This window comes from Pieris napi, chromosome 12 (assembly GCF_905475465.1).
Source record: "Pieris napi chromosome 12, ilPieNapi1.2, whole genome shotgun sequence".
NCBI lineage: Eukaryota > Metazoa > Arthropoda > Insecta > Lepidoptera > Pieridae > Pieris > Pieris napi.
This window is the reverse complement of record NC_062245.1, coordinates 10,122,366-10,149,082: the sequence shown is the minus strand read 5'-3', so window position 1 is coordinate 10,149,082 and position 26,717 is coordinate 10,122,366. Positions and strand designations below refer to the sequence as shown.

Sequence of the window (26,717 nt, the reverse complement as noted above, 5' to 3'; positions counted from 1 at the left end):
TAATCCTTATATGACGCTGAGACAAAACAAAATTTATCCTTAACTATTTTAAGATATTACGTAGTAATAATTGTATTAACAAAACACATAATATAGGGTATTGTTGGCTTAGTGGTAATGCGATTTTTGTCTCTGAGTTCCCCGGCTTATCAATAATCTTTCGGTTGTGGTAATTAATAACTTGTTTTGCATTCAAAGTTAATATTGTGAGGAAACTTGAACTGACAAGGTTTTGGAATGTTGGAGGTTATATAAAAACAAATTGTACCGCTACAACGCTTGCTTCTCCTTCTTCTACGGATGTATTCATTCCTAATTCGATCGCATGATGATAACTGAGCATAAGCTGTTTCGTTGAGCCACGCGCAGCTTGTGTACCAGGCTTGAAGTAAGATACCAAGTCTTATCGATACTATCATCGAACAGTTAGGAATAGAAATAGTGGCGACGGTTTCAATTAACATCAGTTTGCCTCCTATTACATAAAAAAAACTATTCTTACAGATTTTTTACTTTTTACCAAGTTGTCCAAAAATACCTTTTGATTACCTTTATTTACAGATAGCAAAAAATATAAATTTGTGTACAAATACAACCTCTTTTACTACTGGTTACTTTTATTTTATTTTATATCAAAATAAAATAAACCTAAATTTTGCAGAAATTTATAACTTAATTATAAAATTAGGCAAAATGAGCGCTCGCGGTTATTTATAACCAATAAAATCGATTAAAAATGTAATGTATTAATCATTACAATAATTAGTTAATGGATATTGTGTTTATAGTTATGGCAAATATCTATAATAAATAGCATTATTAGAATACGAATAATTAATTTTAAATGAAAAATACACTTTGAGATGAGTTCAAAGGATAACAATCGTTTGATGTACCACAATCGGAAATTCGACATTGTTCCGCAATACACCGGAGGCAAGTTAATGTTTGAAAGCTTTTCGAAATGAAAATCGCAAGCATTATTTAAAATTGTATTATTATCATCGTATTGAATATCATTTTTTTCTTCCTCGATTTTTGTTTATTTAAAATACAATTTCATAGTTGTAAGATCCGGTTACAGAACGAGCTACACCGATCCAATTAAAAACTTTAGAAAATGAAATATTTCCCAAATATACGTTTTTGCATATGGGAATATCCTTTGTTACATATGGCCAATTGTTCTGTAGGGCTGTGAAGCTTGGACAATTAAAGAAGATACCCGCCAGCTCTTAGAAGCATTTGAGATGTGGTGCTATCGTCGCATGCTTCATATAAGCTGGATCCAGAAGGTTCTGAAACGAGTTGGAATGTCGGAAAAACTTTTGCAGATCATTAAACAACGGAAAGTTGCGTACCTTCAATCAATTATAATGGGTAAAATCCAGGGTAAACTTGTTGGTAGAAGGAAGAAATCCTGGCTTCGCAACGTTAGAGAATGGACAGGTATTGCAACTGCGGAAGAGTTGCTGCATCTGACACAGGACAAGACACGCTTCAAGAGACTAACAGCCAACCTCCAGTAATGGAGAGGCACTAAAAGAAGAAGAAGAAGAAGATATTGAAATATAATAAAGCGAACTAATTATTGAACTAGACTTGATTTAAATATACAAGAAGTTATTATGATCCGTTGACAGTTGAAAAAAAAGGGGCAGTTATTTTTTTATTGCTGGTTGGTAAAACATAGGCAATAATACAAAAAAACAATTGGGTAGTATTTTCGTCTTACAATGTCAGTTCTAAAAATACGTAAGCAGACTAGTACATAAATGGCCGGTAAAATGATGGAATGGGCAGTTCGATAATTAGTTCGGCAGGTTTAGGATGGCCCACTCGTAACTGCCCATTTAACTATTTCACTGCTCTATATTTATTATATGATGCGTTTTATAATTTTTTAGGACTCATTTTTGTTTACTTTCCTGCTAAGTTTTAACTGGCGAACTTGTTACTACTATATAAAATTGCCGCGTTAAATCAGTGCCTATAATAAAATATTGGAGAGAGGGAAGAGGTTTTTAAGTTTTATTATATTAGCTTATAAATGAAAAACTTTAAGCAATAGACAAATATATCCCTAATAATATTATTATTGAATAATATAGTGAAATTGGAAAGAGATAAAGTTAGAAATAAGTAAAACGTTAGAAGAATAGAGAATACGTCTATGAGTTATCAATCATACTACCGGGAAAGCGGGTGTCAAGTGTCAACTTCTATTGCCTGGCTTTAAAGTTGAAAAATCAATGTAAAGTTGTGCAAGAGATTCAGGCGCAAACTTGTTAAAAATGCTATATATAAAATAATAATATAAATGCTAAATAATATATATGGTTTAAAACAGATTTTAAATAGCTTTTTAATTTATGAGTAATTAAATACTAAAAGTATTTTTCACCGACTTCAAAAATCCGAAGGTTATAAGTTCAACATGTAATTTTTCGCAGTAAAATTTTCATAGTTATATATTATAGATTGTATTTCGTTATATGTCACACAGGTTTCAATAAGTTATTACGTAGTAGTCATGCTATTATTATTTTCTAACTACTAACAATATTCCTTACCTACATAGTAATAATAATAATAAAATATTGATAAACATAAATTAAAAAACTAATTGAAAAAGTTTGGTCCCTGTGGCAGTATACCTTTAATACTGGCAGCAATTCTTCGCTGAATTGCGATTCTTATTCGTTGTGCGATGAAAGCCCCAGCTGGGGGTGAGCGCCCGTGACCTTGAACTCCACGGTCCAAAGGGAAAAAAGTTTGAGTGAAGACTTTTATATTTGAGCCTTTTAATTTTTTTCGCCTGCTCTGAGGCCGCGTCAGCTTTTGTAATTGTCCGAGGAAGGTATGACGGCGCTAACGTCTCCACACAAGTAACATCTCAAAGCCCGTCCCATCCTCCAAGGAATCAAAGACATCCCATCCCGCCTTGCCATCGTCTCTAGCGATGCCTGTTGGCTCCAAAATGGCTGGAAGTTGGAACATTGACGGAAGCAAGAGAGCTGCGTATGAGGTCGTCAATCGCGGCGTGAACAACTATTATTATTCGTTCTCATTAGTATGTAAATATCGACCTTAGTTCCTGCTATTGGAGTTAGGCCTTAAGCTTATTTAAAAACGGACAGAAATTATTCATCTTACTCAAATACAAAGTCATCAAAACGACTAGAAACAGACTTAGCACAATTTATATCTCCTGTAATTATAAAGAGAAAATGTTCTGTCTAATGAAGGTGTAGGGTTACCACATTGTTCGTAGCGGAGAAATTTTATCGATATGTAATTATAAGTTACAGGTTATGGGTTCATTTATAAAGGTATCAAAAGACAATAGAAAATGAAATGTGTACTGAAGCGGACCATGGAAGATTTCTAGATATCAAATTGATGCGGATGAAGTTTTGTTTTAAAACGGCTCGTACAGTGATGAAACGAGGCAGGAGGGACCAACCCAAACATCTGGGAAGAAAGAAGCCGATCAGTAATACATTGGAGATTATCGACAAGCCCTTCGTTGCATTTTGTCAAAAGGAAGGAAGAATCTGGTATTTAGGAGCACTGGCCCAGAGATGTGAGCAGTATTCCATATGAGGTCGTACTTAAGCCTTCTAGAGCTGCATACGTTGTACTTCACTTAGCCCTACCCAAAACACCCAGCTTTTTGGAAGCCAGTTTCTTAGACCGCAGGTTTCGTAAGTTACGTCGTATATGGTCAAACCATATACGACGTAACTTACGAAACCTGCGTTACGTTCGAACTAACTACTACTACTACTACTACTAACGTTCGAACGGGTTCTATACCAGCTGCCCTGAAGTATCCTATCTGGAGTGTGACCATTTAGTACATTACCAAATATCCTTACATATGTACTCTTAACAAATAAACACATAATTATGTAGTTTTGCACTTCTTGCACTGACCTTTTTTTCTCACAGTTGTTGCTTGGAAGAGATCGCTCGACAGCGATAAGCCCGCCAGTTGCCCTGCATTGCAACGAAGTTTTAATAAATAAATAAAACAAACAAACCATTATTTTATTTATTTATGTATAATGTTATGTTATGTTAAAACTATTGTATGATCTCGGTGTTAATAATGGATTCAAAAATATGATATTGATTGATTGATTTAGTTTACGATAGTTTTTTGTCCACCAGAATGTCCAAATATTAAAACCAATAATAAGGATAACGTGAACTTATTGATTAGAATAACTTTGTCTGTTAATTCCAAAAATGATGGCCATACTAGAAAACTTATAAAACAAAATTTGCTTACACGAAACGTAAAAATTCGTCGCGTAGCAATTTGAATCAAGCATCTCCCGAGCGTGAAATAAAACAAAAAATACAGCGTAAAAGAAAAATATTATGGAAATATCTTATGAAAACAGCGGAGTGCTTTATTCGTGATGTCATTATCAACCGTACTCGATTATTCTTATAATTATTTTATATTGGATTTGTCAGTTTTGTAATATAAAATATGCATCTCGAAAATTATTAAGATTTAGATCAATTGCCGTAGAAAAGAAAACATTGAGAAGTATGTAATTAAGGTTTTGGGAAATACAGTTGTTAGATCCAAGCAATGTGACATCGAAGATGATTTAAAAAGGACGAGAATTACCATTCTAATGCGTAATGTATATACATAGAGAAAGATTTTTTATATGTTTCTGATAAAACGAAAAACATAAGACGATTAATTATGTATACTATGTTTTTTTAATAATAATAATCAGTGGCGCTACAACCTTCTTAGGTCTGGGCCTCAGATTTCTGAATCTGTTTCATGATCATTTTTTTCAATCTAATGGGTCATCTACCTGCTGTGCCTGACGCACGCCGTCGCTTTTTGGGTCTAAGACATGTGTTTCCTTACGATGTTTTCCTTCACCGCTCGAGCGAATGTTAAATGCGCACATAGAAAGATAGTCCATTGGTGCACCGCCGGGGATCGAACCTACGATCTCAGGGATGGGAGTCGCACGCTGACGCCACTAGGCCAACACTGCCTACTCAATATTTTTTTATGATTATTCAAAATTTCTTTTAAAACCACAGTTTTATTAAGATTTTCACGAGCAGTCCGCGGCTACGTGCCTCCGAATACGAATAGCAGGAATTGGATCACAGCCCTTTGTAACAATCGAATTAATTTTAGTGTCACGTTTTCTATTATATTTTCGTGAGGTTTAGATGTTTAATATCAAGGTTATAACATAAGATAATGCCGGGTTTATCGTGTGGTAATGTTCCATTGGTACGGCCTTATATTATTTTAGTAAACGCAGAGAAATGTAAGAAACTAAACTAAAACTTTTGTTTCATACTTAAATGATTGATCTGATACAATAATCTGTATTTTTTATGCACTTTTCTCTTAGTATTTATTTGTCCTGTTCTTAAAGTGCCCGGAAGATATCGCTTGTTAGCGATAAGGCCGCCCGTTGTGTCTTTAATTTATATTATCTGAATGTGAATAAAGTGTTGATAAATATAATTAGGTATAATAAATATTCGTTATCTACCCAGATTATGAAGCAGATACGTTACTGTGTAGTTTTTAGTTGATAATTTTACCACGTCATCGGGAATCAAAATAATACAAGCGACCTTATCTAACCAACAACCGCTGGGTATTGGGAAAGTCATTTTTTAAGTCTGTAAAAAATGAGTTCAGAATTGGTAATATATAATTTCATTGTAGTTACGTCCATGATTATCATTTAAAATAGATATGGCTTAACACAATAATTTATACATTTGTAAAGCAATAGAATTAATGGCCTGTAAAGCTAAGCCAAAACTTTCAACGTCTGTGAAGTTTCAAGGAATTTGTTTAAAGTCAAACAAAACAAAAGGAATATGTACCAACATCTAACTTTCCTTTTAACGACAAAATTGTTAATCCAACTTCATTCGTTAGGGTTTGTTAATATTTCTACCGCAGTGCGTAATGTTTACTGTCAATATATTTAATAAAAATAATAATGTATGTATTAACTTATATATTCTTTCGTTCTTTCGTTCATTCTTCATTTCACCTTTCTTTTATAGGCACGTAGGTGATCGGCCTCTTGAGCCCCATTTGTATGATTAATGTGTTGAAAGACTAATTAGTAAAAAAAGAATTAGACGAATATTGTCTATCTCACAATGAAAATATAAAGTTATATAGGTAATGTACAGTTCCCACATACTTTTCTTGGCAGGCGGCTGAAATTGGTACTACCGTCGCCATTTTGGTGCGTACAATAAATAATTTTACTATCTACCAACATCTAATAAAAATACAACTAAAATGTATTCATTTTTATTCTTTGCATTATAAATTACAATGTCAAAGTTTTAATTATCGAATGGTTCTGATTGCTAGATATCTTATAGGATATTATATTAATATTACAGGTAACAAAACCTATCATATAAGTTGTTCCTAAGTTTGTGTCACATTTATTTAAGCCTAGAACTGTGTTTTCTAGATACCAGTATACATTGTTTTGTTTAAGACATTACAATAAATTATTAAGTTAGCTTGCATGACTTCAAATTATTTCTCAATGGTTAATTTTTATTTACTGGCAATATTAATATCCATGACAATGACGCTTACCGGCTAAGAAAAGTATGTTGTACTGTACTTGCAACTTCATTACTATGTACAATGTACATACGATTCATGTATTATACAAATGCAGTCGTTTGAAAGTCTGAAATTGGTAGTTTAGAATCAGAAAATACCACCGTTACTTCCACGCATGACCCATATTTTGTAGTGTATTCAATATGTAATTCGAGTATTGTAATTATTTGAATTTCTGGCCACTGGCAGAGATTCTAATTATTATATATAATTACCGTTTGACCTACAAAAAATATTTACATTTTTATAGAGAAATTTACCCAATACCTAAATTAAGTTTAGATACAACATTGTGTGACTTAAATGGCGTATTTAAATATTTATGATGTCATTAGAAAAGCAATTTGTATGAAAAATACGATTAAAACAAACACTTTATCAGTTTATGTTGAGCACCCGCATTGACCGTCAGACATACTTGAGATTTTTGCAATGTTTGCGTATGTGCTTAGTATCGACAAACTAAAAAATATTTTAATTGCAATTTATATATTTGTTAATAGTGTAACATTAGTTTGCGGTTTGTGTTGTCTGTTTGTAATTAATAGCGTACTTTTTTTTTATAAATTGTCTCTGCACAAAGACATCTTTTGACATTATGATCTAGTCTAACTTAAGACTAATAAGTACTTTAAAGCTAACCTAATATACTAAAATGGATATTTAACATAAGAAAGTGTAATAACACCACTTACAGTCTCTATTAAGGGAAAGACTGTTCTTTTGTACTATTAAGTAGGTTCCCGACTGAATTTACACGATAGCTAACTAGCTATTTGCATGATAGTTTAAATTCAGAGTCGGAGAAGTAGGTCTAAGTATGGCTTCCATATGTCAAACATGTTTGTCATACGGTAGTCATACTTAAGTCTTTAAATAATACTTTTACGGTGATAGGTTGATAGTTTGGCCCAAGGGATTTGATTTCCCACTGAATTGTGTTTCGCAATTGGAATGAGATACATGATCATGCTTGCTTAACTTAATATCAGAACAATTATTGACAATTACAAAACTAGAATATACAGCTTAAATTTGTTATAAACATCTTTTTTGTTATCCTAATATCCTAGCTTCCTTCAGTTCTATTGATCGGAACCACTTCACGGGTATAGGCCTCTTCCATGGCTTTCTCCATTCGCTTCCTGCTAACGCTTCTATTCCTTCTATCCACCTTTTTTGTGGCACACTCTGCTTCTTCTTCCCCTAGGTCTTTTCTATATATATAAAGAAAGAAAATCCGCTTTGATTCCTATATCTATTGACTACCTATATTTAAAGGTTCGTGTAAACCGCACTTTTTGTAAACTGGGAGGACTCGTGTTTAGATTCCCTGCAAAACAATATTTCGCGGCACACAGGTAGACTAGTTTCTACTTGTCCAAAAAAGCAATGAACGGATAACCTCACAAAATATATTATTTTATAATAAGTGTGTACATACCTTAATAATAGTACATAACAAACATAATTGAAGTACCATTGTAATACATGTGTAAGTAATAAATATAAGTAAAAACTTTCCACTTCATTCTCTTCAGTCATGTTGCTGCTATTTTTTCTTAATTTTCTATATTTTTCTCACGCCGTTTTTATAGACAAATATAGAGATTATAAAGATTATAAATACTATGAATTGACCGGAAGTAGAGAGGGATTGGAGAATTTGAGAAAATTCATGCTCAATGTGGACGTAAGTGTTTAATATTAAAATAATTTTATTCTTTAAAAAATTGGAGACTACATTTTATTGATTGACATTATTAATAAATATTTTTTAAGAAAACAAACATAAATATAATGATAAAAAGGAATATTTTTTTAACTATGATAATCAAATTTTGTTTTTAATTATTATTATCATAAAATCTGCACAGCGTAGCCGGTGTATCGTCAGTTTCTCCACTTGAGACCCTCAAAGAAAAAGCCACTTAAGCCCACAATTTTGTTTTAAATGTAATTGTAGTCTATGTATTAGTCGTATCATGTCATATAGGAATATTGTTTCGCCAAGTACTTTTTTAGCCTGTTTTTAGAGAATGGTTGTTTCTAGAGGCATTTAATTATTGAATGTGTTTAGCCACTATTGATAAACCTATAACTATCGGTATGACACTCGACATACTTATAATGATTATTATAATTTTGTTGTTTTTGGGCAGTTGCTCTAGTAGCAACGATGTCGTAGGTTCGATCCCCGGCTGTGCACATGTGTGCATGTGTGCATGTTAACATTTAACGTCCACATAGACACAAAGCCCATGTCCAGAGCGAATTCGCTCGAATGGTGAAGGAAATATAGTGAGGAAACCGGCTTGCCTTAGACCCAAAAAGTCGACGGCGTGTGTCAGGAGGCTGATCACCTACTTGCCTATTAGATTAACAAATGATCATGAAACAGATACTTACAGAAATCTGAGGCCTTAACATAGCGTCACTGGATTTTTATTATAATTTAGTTATTAAGTCACGTCAGCAATATTATATTTTAATAATGTTATTTTTGAATTGCAGGAAAGTCTTATACATTCGGAATCTCTTAACAAATCAGAAATTATCCTTTCTCCTCACTTAGTATCATTATTTCGTGAAGCTGTAAAAAAGGAAAACTTAAAAGTTAAAATTTTACACGATGATATATCCGAGTAAGTTGTAACTTTTTATTCTTATAATTAAAATAAAATTAATCAAGACTTGGTGAATATCTTTCCACAACTTATTTTTCCAACATTTATAAACTTGTAACTGTATAGCCATGTAAAGGAGCTCTGAAAACCAGCACCTCTTTATGGGTTAGTGGTGATGATGATGAGGAGCAACTGAGCGCATCTCCCTCTTCAAGGCCTAGATTATTATTTTTCTTTAAAGTACAGAGGTCAAACGAGCAGAAAGCTCACCTCAGTGATGCTAGAGGGCTCGCGAGTGCGTGGCCAGCCTTTGATTATTAGGGCTGTTATTTATGTTCCCCTACTATAGGGTCTGACCCTATAGATTACTTATATTTTTAATTTTGTTGAAAATATCCTACAAATAAAAAATGAAAGCCGTAAAACGTGGTTCGTACATAATGATCAATGATATTATAGAATACAAAATTTAAAATTATTTTTTTTAGAATAATCCGCTTAGAAAAAGGAAATACGCGTCGGCGTATAAAGAAGTTTTCATGGAATTCATATTATGATGTAAATGATGTAAGTATAAAAGTATATTGCTATGTGTATGAGTAGGCTGCTGTAGACATAGAGTCCCTGTAAAGAATTTAATTGATCCGGTCGTTGCTATATTAATTGGATGGCTTAATTGTAATTTTATTTTTATAAATATATAGTTTGGTATTGGAGCAAACTTTATTAGGGCCATCTAATATATAAAATTCTCGTGTCGCGGTGTTTGTGGTTAAACTCCTCCGAAACGGCTTGACCGATTCTCATGAAATTTTGTGTGCATATTGAGTATAACTGAGAATCGGACAACATCTAATTTTCATCCCCCTAAATGTTAAGGGTAGTCCACCCCTAATTTTTATTTTTTTTATGATACAGCATTAAAAAATACATACAACCTCTAATTTTCACCCCTCTACGATCAACCCCTATTTTTTATTATAAATGATAAACATGGCAAAACGACGTTTGCCGGATCAGCTAGTATTATTATAATTTTAAAAGGATTTTTATAATAGACTGTTTCTAATTAGAATTTGGCAGAATAAATCTACCTACAATAAATTAATTAGGCTGTTTAATATGTACCCACTCACCGGGTATGTGCACACATTACTCACTAATTCACTCACTCACATGCACCCACACACTCATGCACTCACGCGTGTTGCAAACAGAATATAAAAATTTTAAAAATATATTATAGAATTTACTATTAAGTTTGTTATGAAAAAGTTGGCAACCCTGACACAGGTTATATAAAGTTTATAACACTTCGTAATTGTTTTTCTATTTAATGAATAAATATTTCTACAGATCCACCAGTTTATCTTGAATACAACAAAAGTCAATCCCGAATGGACAGAGTTGATTGTAGCTGGCCAAAGTTACGAAGGACGAAAAATATTAGGATTAAGAATTAATACGCCTTATGAAAACGGACAGAGGGAAACCGGAAAACCTGTATTTTTCATTGAATCGGGTGAGACAATATCTTTCACTTTTGTAGATTTCGAATACAAAAGATTTTGGAGGCGGCAATATTGGTACTTTTAGTTTGAAAATATCGAACAAAATGTTTTTGCGTATTTGAGCTGCAGAACGGGAACTAAAAGAAAATACATAGACTTCTGTCTCTTTTATGATTTTCTAACTGATTGTACTGCTTTTAAATGACAATACCGGAGTCAATAGACCATGTCGGTAATGTTTTGTCAAAGTAATAAACGTGCATTTCGTTCTATTACCGTAATTTTACTTTGGTTCGTTCTGTAAAATTTTCTATCGCAATTTATTAATTCTTCATTTATGATTTTTGCCATTTGTTTTCTAAAACTAATTAGTTCTAGAAGTAGTAAGAATATTTTTAACCTATTATATCATGCAATATCTTTAGGGCCATTTAAGTACCAACTTTGAGTACCAAGTAACCCGTAATATGTAGTAAGGTATGGGACAAAAAAATTGTTGTTTGTAACTTAAATCGATTGTCTCATCAAGCATCGTACCAAAGACCTTCTAGTTATACGGCACGTGTATAGTTGAAAAATCTTTAGGAAATATTTTCACCATCAAAAGTATGTTCTCTATTTAGGTATTTACGATTTGCATTAAAGAATCAGTCACTACAATATTACGTAAATGTTTTTATTATTATTTAATACATATGTATAAAGTGTTTAATAGTAATCATAACAATCAAATACATACAATTTTTTAACCTACATAGACTAAATAAAATCCATACTAATAAAAATAATAAAAAGAAAATTAAAACAAATTTAAAAAGTTTGGTCCCCGTGACAGTGTACCTTTAACGCTGGCAGCATTTCCTCGCTCTATTGCGATCCTTTTTGTTGAGCGAGGCAAGCACCAGCTCTGGGGTCATATTATACTATATTTCTTAATTATAATATACACAAATCGCTTCTAATGTACTCGAAAGAGAAGAAAGCTTATACTATTCAGCAGTAATAATGTCCTCAACCAACAATCTAGTGTTTGTTGATCACGTGGAAATAAATTACTAAAACTTGTAAAATCTTCCCCTCAGGGATTCACGCACGCGAGTGGATAGCGCCCGCAACGACAACTTACTTCATCAATCAATTGCTAACAAGCCGCGACCCGGACATAAGGAGGCTGCGAGATCAGTTCGATTGGAGGATCTTCCCCACAGTTAATCCTGATGGATACCACTACAGTTACAATGTTGTGAGTAATATGTTTGGTACGGCTTATACTTGAAATACTTGTCAGCGACTCCGCCCGTTGCCTCCTTAATAAGTTATGTTATCTGATTGCATATATATTATTAATAAATAAATTAAAACCTTTATAATAAACACCGCTAGCAAGAATATCTTCTTCGTATCACCATTATTTGAAGACACTCCCCGTAAAGCCTCAGCGAGTATCGGAATTCGTGCGTACAGTGTAAATTACTGCTACTATTAATGCTTCATAAATTAATTTATAAAATAATTAATATAATATATAAAATCTTGTGTTCCAGGATAGATATTGGAGAAAAACACGATCTTTATCATCAAATGGCTGCCGTGGGGCTGATCCCAATAGGAACTGGGACTACAATTGGGGCCGTAAGTTATATATAATAATACTACAATAATGTATATTTCTGATAATTAAATAAATACATCATACCTATTGTGTACATAGAGAAAATCGATATTAAATTAAATAAGAGGGTTCTAATTAATAAATAAATAACTAACCTTAACATGTATCTAATAAATACATTATATTATTAAAAGGAGTCCCTTTAGGCAAGGTTCCGAAGATACTGGCAGCGTTCCCCCTTTGAATAGCTAGACTAATTCTTTGTCCGAGGTAGCTGCCAGATCTTCGGTCTCCTGTGATGTCGACTAACCTTTAAAAAGCCTTTAAGCGCTAGGTCCTCACGGACCAAGGGTCTCGACACCGAATGGGACAAAATCATATTCTGAGCCTAGACCCCTGTATTTGCATTTAGCTTTTTCAGCCGCTTCACAAGCCGCACCAGCTCTGTTGTTGGTTCCATGTAGATGGGAAGGGGCCAGCGTGTCTGATCAGGTTGCATCCCAATTATTATGTGTGCATCATTTCTTTCATCTATATTTTTGCCCTATCAGACGTAGATTGAGTAATCTTTCATATATTAGTATAAAGAATTGTTTGCAATTACAAGCGAAATGTATGACCAAGACAGGCCAATTAAAGTTGGGTCACCTATTAGGTCAGGCATGCTACTTATAACAATTTTGTATCTATTTTGACCCTTTGTTGTAATACTGTTGAGAAGTACCTCGTTAAATCGACACAATACAAAGAAATTTCTGTATGGACATATTCTATTTGGAATTTTGGCTCTCATTAAATAGTTTCTTAGATGACAATATATATATATAGTCCATAGAGTTAGGAATACGTTAAATTGTAATGTTCGTTGAGGTTCACAATCTTTCGACAGTTTACAATCTCGCGAGATAGATTACAATCTAAAGGTGTTTACAATTTTACGGTGACATATATATATATAATATATATATATATAAATGACGATACTATTTCCATGATTTTCATTTACACCTTAAGATCTATTTAATTAAACAAACCAAAAACCATCGACGCAATCTTTTCCGCGATATTAATTACAAATTTTAATCATAAGTCCTATCACTTTTATTAGAGCACTACATTTGTCTCTTTTAACGCCAACGTTAACAATTTGATAGAAAGAGATGAATACAATACAATGTAGTTTTTTTAACATAACAGAAGATGTTATTTCCAGAACATTCAGCATCGAGTCGTCCGTGCGATTATCAGCTTTATGCCGGCTCCAAGCCGTTTTCGGAAATTGAAACAAGAACTCTCTCGAAATACATCTCGTCCATAGACAACTTGCTGTTCTATGTTGCTTTTCATTCGTATGCCTCGCTGTTACTACTGCCTTATTCCGACTCTGTGGAACATGTTGATAATTATGATGATTTGGTAAGTTGACTGCATCCTGTTGGATCATACAAGTCAAATATATGTATGGAAAGTCTTTTTTGAACATCTCGCTGTGTTATAGGAATATTTTCCTATAACAGTCGCAACCATGCATTACATAGTTTTGCATGTTAAAATATTATTTCTCCGCGTATCACACTTCTGGGAGAGCAGTGTTGGCCTAGTGGCTTCAGTGTGCGACTTCCATCCCTGAGGTCGTAGGTTCGATCCCCGGCTGTGCTTAAACCAATAGACTTTCTTTCTGTGTGCATTTATTTAACAATTGCTCGAACGGTGAAGGAAAACATCGTGAGGAAACCAACGTGTCTTAGACCCAAAAAGTCGACGGCGTGTGTCAGGCACTGGAGGCTGATCACCTACTTGCCTATTAGATTTAAAAATGATCATGAAACAGATTAAAAAATCTGAGGCCAAGACCTAAAGAGGTTGTAGCGCTACTGATTTTATTTTTTTATCACACTTCTGGGAGCTTATAAGTTTATAAGCGATGTCAAACCAAGGCAGTACTCAAAACATACTAAGAATTCCAAAATGATGAAAAAAATTATGTTTACAGGTCCAAATTGGTAAGCGTTCAATCGAATATGGAAGTCGAGTTAACGGCGAAAAATATGACGGACCAGGCACAGCCGCGGAAACTTTGTGTAAGTGAGCTCTTAACAATTTACATGGAGATGAATAAAGGAATTTTCTATACGAAACTGTACTAGTTACGTATTTTTACACAACAATAATTTAAATAAAAAATAACATATTTTGTTATCTGTACACTGGGTACAGATATAGATAATAATAGAATAATGTTCACCAGACCGGTCCGCTTTGTCAATCCAAATTGTCGATAGCCGCTTACCGCAAATTATTTTCGCCTCTACATGTTATTGCCTACACTCTCCACGAGGCGACACGAGGGGACGCGAGCCGCCTTGCCTCGCCTTGCCGCCTCTACGCTCTTTGTCGGTTTTTGGGACACGATTCAAAGGAAGCGAGGCGAGGGTATCAACCAAACTCGCTTGCTCACTTTATTGTTAATTTCTATACTGTAGACGCGCACATTTTCTTATAATGTTGGGGAGTAACGATTTGTGTATAGCTTTTGTAGATTTTTTTCAAATGGAACCAATCATATGGAACTCAATTGATTGGATGAGATAAAAATTAAATACAGTTAAAAACTAAAATGATATTTTTGTTTATATTTATGTTATAACGTATAATAACGTATTATAATATTGGTAGGCACATAAAATAGCTTACGCAGTATTAATCTTCAAGTCAATCACGGTTTGACGTAGTGAGCAACTAAATAAACTGAGAGCGTGGATAACTATCACTCGTGCAGCCTCGACTCGCCAATATTGGTGGCGAGGGTCTCAACGCCTTGCGAGAGTCTGGAGCTGGCTGATCTTTGATAGAATTCACATACTATTCGTGTCTAAGACGTGAGCCATAAAAGCCCTATTCTAGGAATGCGCATAAGATACAGATTAATAATAAGAGTGTCTTAAGGTCTTATGGTGAGAATAAGAAACCTAGCACCAAGTATGAGTCTTGTAATTCAAAATGCAATACACTTTTGACGCACGAATGTCAGATTTTGTCTTTAGAATCAAGTCAAGTCAAATCATTATTGTAATCAAGAATATAAAAAACAAATGACTCTAGTTCTAGAAGAATGGGCAAGAAATTCCATACTTACTCTTTTAAAATAGTTTTTACAATATTTTGTATACATTGATTTGATAATTATATGTGAAGACAATCTATCTAGAATAATACTAAAATAAAATAGGCGCATTGTGTTAAAAACAATGCAGCAGGTGACTAAATTATTATGTAAATACATGGTCCTCATATATTCATAAATATTGCAACTATAGATTTTTCAGCAGTTTTATTTATAAAATAAGTAATTAACATACAGTCAAACAGTGAGTGAGTTACGTCAGTTGGTTTAAAAAAAAATTAAAGCAAATATAAATATATATAACTAAATTAGCAACCAGTTGATGTTGTCTAGTTTGATTGTCCTATGGAGCAGGACCAGCATGTTTACAAGTATTTTTATCTTGAATATAATACTCTAATTTGTAATATCGTTTTCTGCAAAGTGTTTGTTCTGAAAAGTTTTAAAATCATTAAGATCATTAGCCACTCATATTCCAGCAAGATTTATACTAATAGTGTATATCACAGCCATCTTCATTAATTTAATTCTGTATTTGAATATTCATAAATACATTGTTTCTTAGTCTTAAGACACACAGTAAGCCTTAATTTCAAGTAAATTAATCTTAATTTAAAGTTTGATCCTGTGGCGCCCTCCAATTTAGATCCAACATTGTTTGAAATTAATTGTTCCTGCGTTTAGGGTGTTATTACATAACTTTTGTTTTAAAGTATTATTGTTTACTTTCTACCATAACTAAACCCATTACGCTAACGATCCTAAGGACCGATAGACGTAGGTACTTATTTTCTTATAAACCATGATGCCAGCGTTAAAGGTACACTGCCACAGGAACCAAACTTTTTGAATTTGTTTTAATTTCTATTTATTATTTTTAAATTGATTCTTTTTTACATTTATGTTTTACCATTATATATTGTATATAATATTGTTATATATTTTATAAAAGATAGCTTTGTAAGATATACTGCAGATATAGCATTATATAGGTATGATGTGTTGAACTTGAAATAAATGAATAGATCTTAATGAATTCGATCAGATCACACAAATCTTTTGTAATTTATTTCAGATAAAGCGTCAGGTGGCAGTATGGACTGGGTACGATATGCCCTTAAAACTCCGTTAGTGTACACATACGAGTTGAGGGGCTCATCGTTCCACTGGCCTCCAGAGAAAATACCAGAACAGGGTGATGAAGTTGTGCAGATGATGCTGGGTCTCGCCGATGGTGCTAAAGAACTTGGATATTATTAGTCTATTGGATGAACATAGACATTTAAGAAAAACAAAATATAAAGTTATGTTTTTCCTTTTTCATCATCTACTATGCATAATTGACGAAGATAAAAATACATCACCTGAGAAATAATTATATTAAAACATCATTTATGATAAAGAATTATGAATGTTTTATTTATTTACATTTCGTTAGATTCATAGAAAAACAATTAACATAATACATAAAAATTATAAGGGATGCAACGGGCGGCCTTTTCGCTAACAAACGATCTCTTCCAGGCAACCCTAGGCTACCTAGTTTTATTTATAATTTTCGGAAGATAACGTATAACGTTTGACCTTCGTTAATATTTAGCCAATATAAGTCCATGCACAACAATTAAATATTATACATGTATACATTGAGTATACAATTCGAGTTGACATCATTGCTTGAATTATGCTAACAGTATTTCCGAATTCTATTTATGGTAGGGGAGCCCAAGAGGGGATTTCGGGATTTACTAAAGCGCGGCAGATTAATATATAGGGGGATACCTTGTACCCGGTTAAGTACCTCCACAAAATATGAGGCCCATATATAAGGCCGCCCGTGAAGGAGACAGGATCAGATTAGTAAAAAAAAAATGACCATCAGAAATTCCCGAGCGCGTCAGATTAAGGTAGGGTGAGTTAATTACATCCTAAAAAGTGTATATTCCACTAATCTGACAATTTGAGAGTGACGGAAAAAAAGGGGAGGGCAACAAAGTTGTAAAAAAAAACGTCATCTCGACATTCTCGAGCGTAGCTAATTTTTTTTTATTTTGAAGGAAATAATTCAAGAATAATGAAAAATATATAATCTGACGATTTCCGCAAGCCGAAATAACAAAAATTCGTCGATAAAGTTAAATGCGTGCAGCTGCGTGATGCCTACATTTCCTTAAACCGATCGGAATCTACTAAACGGCGTTCTAAATATTTCCCTCAAAATTACATTTCCTGTGAATTTGAACCGATTCGGACCGATAGATTTTGAGAAATTTTGAAAAATCTTATAAAAATAAGAAATATTTTTTTTTTTAAAGTGGTTTCTTTATTGATCAACTTCAAAAACTAATCCGCCTTTGAGCTTGAAAAACCACGTCGATCGCCACCAAGCTGATCAAAAGCGGTTGATTAGTTCGAGAGATATCGTGAACGAAAGAAACCCGAAAAAGTGTTTTTTCGGGATTACTCCGAAATTTGTGGTTCGATCAATTAAAATTGCAAAATTACTTATGAGGGTGATACAACTGCGTCGAATGCCGCCAACCACGTGAAAATTGCTTGATCCATTCAAAAGTTATTGCGGTTTTGAAAATTCCAAAAATAGTGTTCTATGAAACTTCTATCAGACTTTCGAGCTGGGAGAGCTCAAATGCATAGAAATGTTATTTCTTTGAACTCAACGAGCTCAAAATATCAATTTTAAGCGCCCAGGAATGGAATTAGCGGGAAGTTGCAGGGATGGCCCTTTAGGTGAACCGTTTTTCTAAAAAAAATTGTCAGATCAGGCGAATCCCTCTAGATAATCGTCAGATTATGAGACAGTACGTTTAGAACATAAAGATGAACCACATAGTATATCTTAATCTGACGCGCTTGAGTATTTCAAAACTGCGATTTTTAGTGAATGAGAGCTTTTTTTTGGTGCACTTAACACACCCTTAGAAAATCTGACGCGCTCGATAATTTTTATTTTTATTTCATTTTCAACCCTTAAATACAACCACCCGCATCATGCAAACGATCAGATTAACATACGTACATTATTAAAAATACGTAGGGCATTGATGCTATCAATATCTGACGCGCTCGAGGATGTCCATGCAACAGTTTTTTTTACATATTTAACAATCTATAGCCGCTTCCCCCACCGATGAAATGGTATATATCATATAACATTTTTTTCTTCTTATTATCTAAGCTTTTCATCCCAATAGGTCTCTACGACGCTCGAGTAAATCCCCATTTAGCATCGTGGGCCATTAGGGTCGATTCGACCAAACAAGAGTAAATCTTAATCTTAGAATAAATCGTCAGTTAATCGAGAGTAAATCAATTTTACGTTTTACCAACTACAAATTCTAAGAATAGTGGGCTTACGCGCTATTCCTAGAATAATTTAATGGCGTCAGTCAGTCCAATCAGCTGATTTCTGTCATTTGACAAATATGTATTCTGTGTTTTAATTTCAAGTCAACGCAACGCACTAAATTAATAGTCTAGCATTGTATAATGAAACGTTTAAACAATTTATTATTTATTTATTTGTTTTTAGATTTTTTATTTTCTATAATATTAGAATGAAATTCAACTGGGCTCAACAGAAGTTCCTTTTTAGACGAAAGCCTCAAACAAACAAGAAATAAAAACTTTTTGTTGTCGTTTGACACCTGTTAAAAGCTACTTTTTCACACCATAATACGGCAAAATCGAGTTGACATGATGTATGCTCTTACACTGTCCCGTTGTAGAACAACATTTTTTTGCCGAGTTTTATTTTCGTTCACCATTCTCTTGCTATTCGCGTATTGTTATTCCTAGCACAATTATACTATCGATTACGTGGACAAACGACTATGGATTTACTCGAGATTAAAATCATGGAATAGATTATTCTTGGTATAGTTACTCGTGTATAAATTGAAGTTTGGTCGAATTGACCCTTAAGGTACTTCAAGAAAAGAGCATTCCAATTTTTATAAGGCCGGCAACGCACTGGCGAGCTTTCTGGCATTGACAGTTTCCAAGGCGGCACATAACATAAGGTGAGACTCCTGCCCGTTTCCTCTGCCCCCTGTTCTAATAAAAAAATATTACGTTTTGTAGAGTTATTTTCAGCTACACTTAGCCTGTACACTGCACCTTCGTTACCACCATGTTCCGTATAAGGCGTTCTAGTACTTAGGGTTAGGGTTAGGGTAGTAGGACTCCTTTCTCCGCATTTAGACTTCTCATTGGTCCGTTGTGCGTACGAGTCAGACAGACAGAAGTCTCCTGGGCACTTTACAGGCTTCCCGGAGCGACCTCACCGTTCCGAGGATTTTTTCACGTTGATTAGCCACAGCCACGCATTCCAGGACTACGTGGATGACTATTTCCTACGTTCCTGTTCTAGTACTTATTCTCCTGTTGGAGCCGCACAACGCGTGGACAGACAGAACAGAACTCGATAACATTACATAAATGAAACATACTAAAATGAATTAATCAGGCGTAATTATATATAGTAGTGCCAACAGTACAAGTGAAATAATCATTACGTAAAGAACAAAAAAATAGGCAATTTCTTTTGAATTCAAAAAGATTCATTATTATTACTCATGAAGAGAATCAAATCAAAATATCATTTAGGTTTTTTTAATGTATAATTCGAATAGGTATATTTGTGGAGTTATACACGAAGATTTGTGTCAAAGTCCTATAATTACGCCCTGGTTCACGTATTGTATGTTACAAAACCTCTTAAGGGAGACAAAACAGATGTTTCGAGTATTACTTGTGCTTGAATAAATAGCATAAATGTTGATAATTGAAGTGTATTTATGTTACTTCTTATTAGGGAATTTGTCGACATAGAGAGCCGTAAACGAGTGAACGAAATATTTGTCTTGGCTTTTAAATATATATATTTGAAGTAGTGTTGGTGTAGTAGAAAAGCGTGGTATGTTCAACTATGAGAACGTGTGAACCGCCTGTCCACCGATTTTTTTTCTAAGAACGTAATATATCACTTGGTGAAGAAAAATATCGCGAAGAAACAAAAGTCTACGTATAAACAATAAACTACAAGCTCCCACCTTTTCAGAATGTCAAATCATAAAATGACTGCTTCACGACTGATTTGAGAGCGACCGCCGATGCGAAAACCGCTGTGTGAGTTCGAAAAGTGAGTTACAGAATCGCAGGGCTGGTATACATTTGTTTCACTAGTCAGTCATCTTGCTTCATTGAGACGAGAACACTATGCTTCTTAACCCCAGCGCTGGATATAATATTATAATTAATACAAGTAAAATGAAAGGCATTCCCAAAAACTAAACTTAACACTTTCGCATTTATATTAGTCAGAATATATAATACGTAATTATTCAACTAAAAACAACGATTGCTACAACTACACAGATGCTACTATATGATTCTATTGAGAATGATACCTATGTAATTTTATTTTCGCTGTTAGGTGTCAATAAATATATAGAACAAATCAACTAATACTAACAAAGATCAAAAATAATGGACGAAAAAATCGTTCTTATAATTTTTGCTAGTATATAAAAACGCAGACAGTGTCGTCATTATCGAAATAAATTTTAGAATCGGTTTAGTAGTAACTATAGATATTACTCTTACAAACAAACTAAAAAATATTTATCACTATAGATAATGCTCGGCTCTGACAATTACAAATAAATACACTTAGGCCCAGATGAGTAGGTTTGCATAATCGAGTGCCAAATTAAACTCTATCCAATACTATAAGATTACTGTATAAAATGTCTCATCACTATCTATATAACTAGATCTCTTCAAAGGATGTCAAACTCGACAATTGAGACCACCTGAAAAAGCTTAACGACCGACAATAATTGTGTTAGCAAGCCTCTTTTAGCTTGTTAATGTTCACTCTCCGTACTCAAAGAACTTATTATGAACATATGGACCACATATTACTATAAAGCGCTATATAAACCATTCATTTTTCATTTATATAAGAAGTTATCCAATCATAATAAAATTTTGACAAACATTTTCACGTGTAACAAGTATTTTAGATTTGCTGCCAACTCACAAAAACAAATGACAAATTAATGCAATATACTAAATTAGGTTGCCAGAGTTCTAAAATTGAAATTAAAAAAAAAATTCATAAGCAATGTTTTTAACTGGCCAATTCTAAAAAAATTCAGTGTTACCCACGTAATATTACTGCTAATAAATAAATAAATATGTCCCACAAAATATTACTACTAGGTCATACTGCCCATTGCCCCCTGTTCTACAAAAAAAAAGAAACTAGACTTTGTTTTAGTAATCCTGGAAGAGCCCTACATCTCCCGCAAACATACCTTTATCTCAAAAACTACATACTAACATTGTTAAAAATATTAAAATTTCAAACATCACAGAACGCAAAGCTATTTCGAAGATATAGTACTGGATTTTTGAACAACAAGGAAGGTAATGAGGAAAACAGAATTTTACAGTTTATTTAATATAATAAATTGTATCGAATAAAATGATTTTTTTATTTTAAATTTGATTTTTGCTATTTCTGTCTCAAAAATAGTTTCTTCATAATGGATGGATCGATTTTGATGTTATCTGCATGCTTACGTGTCCTTTATATGTCCCTTAAACTGTAAATAAGAAGGTTATTCTCAATAATCACTTATCGATCACATTAGAAAAAAAAATGTTAATAATATAAAAGTAAAGATCATGCCGAACACTATTACATCATCAAGTCCATGTAGCAAATCTTGTAGTTTCAGGATAATAAAAAACAATATAAAAATTCCAAAATGATGCTATGTCATATTGTATAACTATGTATGAACTAATAATAGCACAATCACTCATGGTCCCAGGAAAACTTGAATATTAATTGATTCAGTGTACACTCGTATTGTGTAGTAATGTAACATTGGTTATTATTTAAACAATATGGGTAAGTATATTTAACACTATTCATCTACTTAACGAATCAATGAAATAGTCATTTAAATAACAATAGCTTTTGTAATTTGTTTTTAATAGCCTGTTACATTAATTTTTTCCAAACCTTTTTTGTGTCTTTAATGTTCTTAGCTTATGTGATTAAAGGGTTTTTTGTAATTCTTTGGTTATATTTATCTTTTTAAACTTGTTAATTATAAGTATTATTATATTATAAACATTTTCTTTGCACGCCGTCTACAGATATTGTATAATCAATTGATAAGTATCGTTCGTTTTCTTTTTTTTATGTGTGGCCTTGTTGGTCCGGCGAAAAATAAATAAATTATATTAAATGAAATTAATATTTTATAAGTATCTAATAATAATTTGTAAGGGCCACTGACCCTTAGAATAGTCCGCCTTATAGAACTAGCAAATTAAATAACGATAAAATGTTACTTACTTTAATAAATTGTTCACCACCAAGTTTCTTGCTACCTCTTCAACCAACATTCCGAGCCGCTATAAGAAATATGTCTATTAAAAACGCCTGGTATCTATTAAAAAGATAATTTCTAATTTTTTATGTTTTTAAGGTTTGTCACTGCTTCTGTATTTAATAGTTATCAAATATACAAATGCTGCATACTTTCACGAACAATCAAGGATTTACTTAGAGCCTAATGTTAAGTCTGCCACGGGATTTGGTTCATCTATAAGTTTTTTTAATGAAACACTTTGTAAGTATAACATTGTGGTACTACTTGTAACCTAGCTTTTGCGTAGGAGTTTAGAGTAACAGTTCTTTACTTTAATGTTGTTTCTAGCGTCTATGGTTATTTTTCTTGATGTTCAATTTGTATCTTTCAAATGTTGAATTAACTCGATAAATATAGGATTTGAATAGAAAATTTCCTCTCGGTATTGTAATTAAATCGCGTTTATGTTAGTTAAAAATTTATTTAATATATAATAATGTAACTGATTATTTGGAAATAGGTAACCACTCTTTCCTGTATGTAAACTATATACATTATTTGAATGCACACGATTTGTTCTCTCGCTTTTACAATACAAGCCATGAAATGCTAATATCTACAAAACCATTGTCAGTTGTCACTTTGTCTAAAACAATTGAATAGAAACAGATTTCAAAATATCGAAATATAATTTTATTATCAATGTACACATTGTCATATTGACTTGACAAGTCAAATTTGATTAGCGAGTTTCCCGCGCTTTGCGCTAGAAAGAGAAATACCAAAGACAAATCGAATGCCTTGCTCTACAAAACGATTGTCACTTTGAAGAAAACAATTGATTTAATCACAAATATCTTATATGAATTTCACTTTTTCTCCAAGTCAATGTGATTGTCAAATTTGATTAGCGTGTTTCCCGCGCTTTGCGCTAAAAAGAGGAATATCAAATACAAAACGAATGCAATTGTTTTATAACGAATTGTTTATAATTATACAAAACGTATTAATTGAATAATTATCGTAAACATCTTACCTACGTTAAGTGTTTAGTGCACGTTTTCATAAAAAAATATAAAGAATGCGCCTTGAAGGGATGCAGTGAAAAGAACAAGACAGAGACAAAAGATCGAGACAGTGTGAGATTCAGAGTTGGGACTTTAAGATTGACTACCATAATATGCCAAATACCATACGTATTTATATATAAACTTATAATATCGAGATGTTTAAATGATTGTTTGCAAAACGAGTGCTTGTATAGTATCAAATACACTATTCGTTGCAACACAACATAAGAAGATTATATTGTCACGCTAAATTGACCAATGACAATGAAACGATAGCACTTTTGGTTTTAGTTTTTCATCTTTAGCCCGGTATATTTTCCTTTCCCTTCCTTTCAATTTGCATAAGTTATTCTAGAAAATTCTACGTAAATCTTAAAGCCTTTCTTTCTTTCAGTGGTCGGCGCACCCTACGCTGATTTAAATGGGGCTGTATTTGTGTGTCCACTAAATATTGTTGAAAGCACGAAAACTATTGCATGCTCTGGCAATTATCTAAACGATTATGCAAACGAATATGACAGGTGTAAGTATTTTTAAATATGATATTAAATGTTATGAACAGAACACAAACCTCATTAATAAAACATTTATTTAAATTACTTTAAAAAAGCATGGGATTATTTCAACTTGAAATTCCCACGAGCAGACTTATGTGTCTGTTCCGGTGATAATTTTTCCAAGGGCTAAACCCTGAACTATTGTATCGCTATCGAGACCTCTTGTTGTAAACTACATAAAAACCACTGAGAAACGGAGACGGTATATTTATCGTAGGCAAACATTAAAAGAAGAAACATAATTTCATATATTTACAGCCTTATATCCAAACCAACCGTTTTGCCTCGGTAGCTCAATTGCAGCAACAAAAACCTACTTTGTGGTAAGTACAAATTTGCTATACAAAATATAGTTCGTCCACTACCAACTAGATAAGGTGCCGGTCTAATCTGTAACTTGTGATAAGGATAGCGACTTACGCCTTTATTCATAAACACGAAATCCGTCTTGTGGTACTCTTATTACTTTACGTCTTTTTCTGTCGATTTGTGTTTATCCTGTAATGGATAGAGATAGATGAGTATTGAAGCTTTGGTGCAATAACTATTTAATTGTTTTATGATATCAAAGCGGGCTCAAGTGCGATAGGGTTACGGTTAATGAAACTGGTACAATAATTCGATATTACAATTTGCCTACCGTCTTTGACGCCCAATAATCTTAATCTATCATCATTCTAATACACTTGTATTGGTACTAAAACCAAAGACTTGGCGATTTTAAAAAAGTGGGGGAGGCTTGTCAGTCCTTCTTGCCTGCTCTACGCCCTTGATAAGTCATTAAGATTTTTTTATTTTATTTCATTTATTGAGAAAGATTTACAGCTTATAGCTAACATACTAAATCTAAAGTTCTTTATACGCCATTAGACAAATCTTTACATATAATTAAGTATTTAATAATTAACTGGATTGGTAACAATAAAATCATTTTAATAATATCAAAGTTAACAACTAAAAATTAGTTGAGTAACAATTAAGGTAGTATAACTTATACACTTATAAAAACTTACGATACACTATTCATTCCACTAAGGAACTCAGATGTGGGAGAGCTCTCCTTTCGACACCTTTAATTGACGTTTATAATAATTGTTACTTATATGAAAAAAATAATTTTGATTAAATTATATTCCTTATCCCTTCATCTTGCAGACATGTGCTCCACTATGGGCAATGACTTTGAAATTGCCCAAGGGTAGATCTCTTGATGGTCCCTTTGGTACATGCTTTGCTTCAACAGGATACAATTATACAAAAACTAATCGTTTGCTTGAACATTACATGAAGTCTCTGGAGTCCAATCTTACGGATGCTCCAAATAATCGTTAGTATTGCCTTCTACGTTGTTATTTGTTTTATAAATTACTCGCAGACCGGCCAAGCGTTGCTGTGGCTAAGGTTTTTGTTATATTACATGGTAGCAAACAATTCAAGGGAAAAGGTAGGAGAACACCAGCCATGGGGACCACCATGCTTTTTTGGTGGTTATGCCATTAAATTGTAGCTTATGTGAAACGTTGGTACTTTCAACACATAATAAACAAATATTTTGCAATAAAATAATATTGCGGGTATAAATTGAGATGTAAGCTATCCTATTTTTTAAGTTGGATCAAACTACACACGGTGTGCAAATTTGATTGATATCGGTTCGGTAGTTTAGGAGTCCATCGCGGACAAACAACGTGACACGTAATTTATATATATTAAGATTGTTACTATAGTCACTTATGATAACATTTTCCCTTGCTAAAAGCTTATCACTCTCGCATATTTCATTATAATCAATGTGACAAAATATTTTATAACTAATTGGGGCTTGTACTGAATTTCGATTAAAATTAAAACTAAGTATAATTAATTATTTATTTATCTATGCCTCTACGGCCACGAATGATGTGGTATGGGCCTTGGCACAACAAGGGCCATTAGCATCGGCCAATTCGCCCTGTTTTATAAAGCTTGGGGGCGGCCGGGTACAATGCTTTCAGGGATCAACATCCCTTCTTAAGAATTTGGATTACCTCAGCATTTGTGTTTCAAAGTCAAATCATTTATTTCAATTAGACCATCTAAAACGGCACTTTTGAACGTCAAAAAAAAAATACAAAGAAGATTCTAGTTGCCCCTTCCA

The 26,717-nt window shown here is 33.2% G+C and overlaps 2 protein-coding genes across 3 annotated transcripts in view; both read left to right on the top strand.

Moving 5' to 3' along the window:
* The first annotated feature begins 8,191 nt into the window (after positions 1-8,191).
* LOC125054889 (zinc carboxypeptidase-like) lies at positions 8,192-16,946 on the top strand. Its single transcript, XM_047657033.1, has 9 exons — positions 8,192-8,360; positions 9,182-9,312; positions 9,783-9,861; positions 10,651-10,816; positions 11,888-12,048; positions 12,350-12,437; positions 13,631-13,833; positions 14,411-14,498; positions 16,617-16,946. Exons 1-9 carry the CDS (start codon positions 8,211-8,213, stop codon positions 16,799-16,801), a joined length of 1,251 nt encoding a protein of 416 aa, XP_047512989.1. The 5' UTR covers positions 8,192-8,210; the 3' UTR covers positions 16,802-16,946.
* A 5,425-nt stretch (positions 16,947-22,371) lies between these two features.
* The window catches only part of LOC125054522 (integrin alpha-D-like), a 30,679-nt gene continuing 26,333 nt past the window's right edge, over positions 22,372-26,717 (top strand). For both annotated transcript variants that reach the window (XM_047656479.1, XM_047656477.1), the window contains exons 1-5: positions 22,372-22,484; positions 23,071-23,214; positions 24,418-24,546; positions 24,839-24,903; positions 25,736-25,907. In XM_047656479.1, coding sequence (XP_047512435.1) covers positions 22,481-22,484; positions 23,071-23,214; positions 24,418-24,546; positions 24,839-24,903; positions 25,736-25,907 — 514 coding nt within the window. In that variant the 5' untranslated portion in view covers positions 22,372-22,480. The remainder of the gene's footprint in view (positions 22,485-23,070; positions 23,215-24,417; positions 24,547-24,838; positions 24,904-25,735; positions 25,908-26,717) is intronic.

Coding starts and splice junctions, on each gene's coding strand:
- LOC125054889 (XM_047657033.1), top strand. CDS start 8,211: ATGTTGCTGCTATTTTTTCTTAATTTTCTATATTTTTCTCACGCCGTT. Junction 9,313..9,782: donor TTACACGATGATATATCCGA/GTAAGTTGTAAC, acceptor TATTTTTTTTAG/AATAATCCGCTTAGAAAAAG. Junction 9,862..10,650: donor CATATTATGATGTAAATGAT/GTAAGTATAAAA, acceptor ATATTTCTACAG/ATCCACCAGTTTATCTTGAA.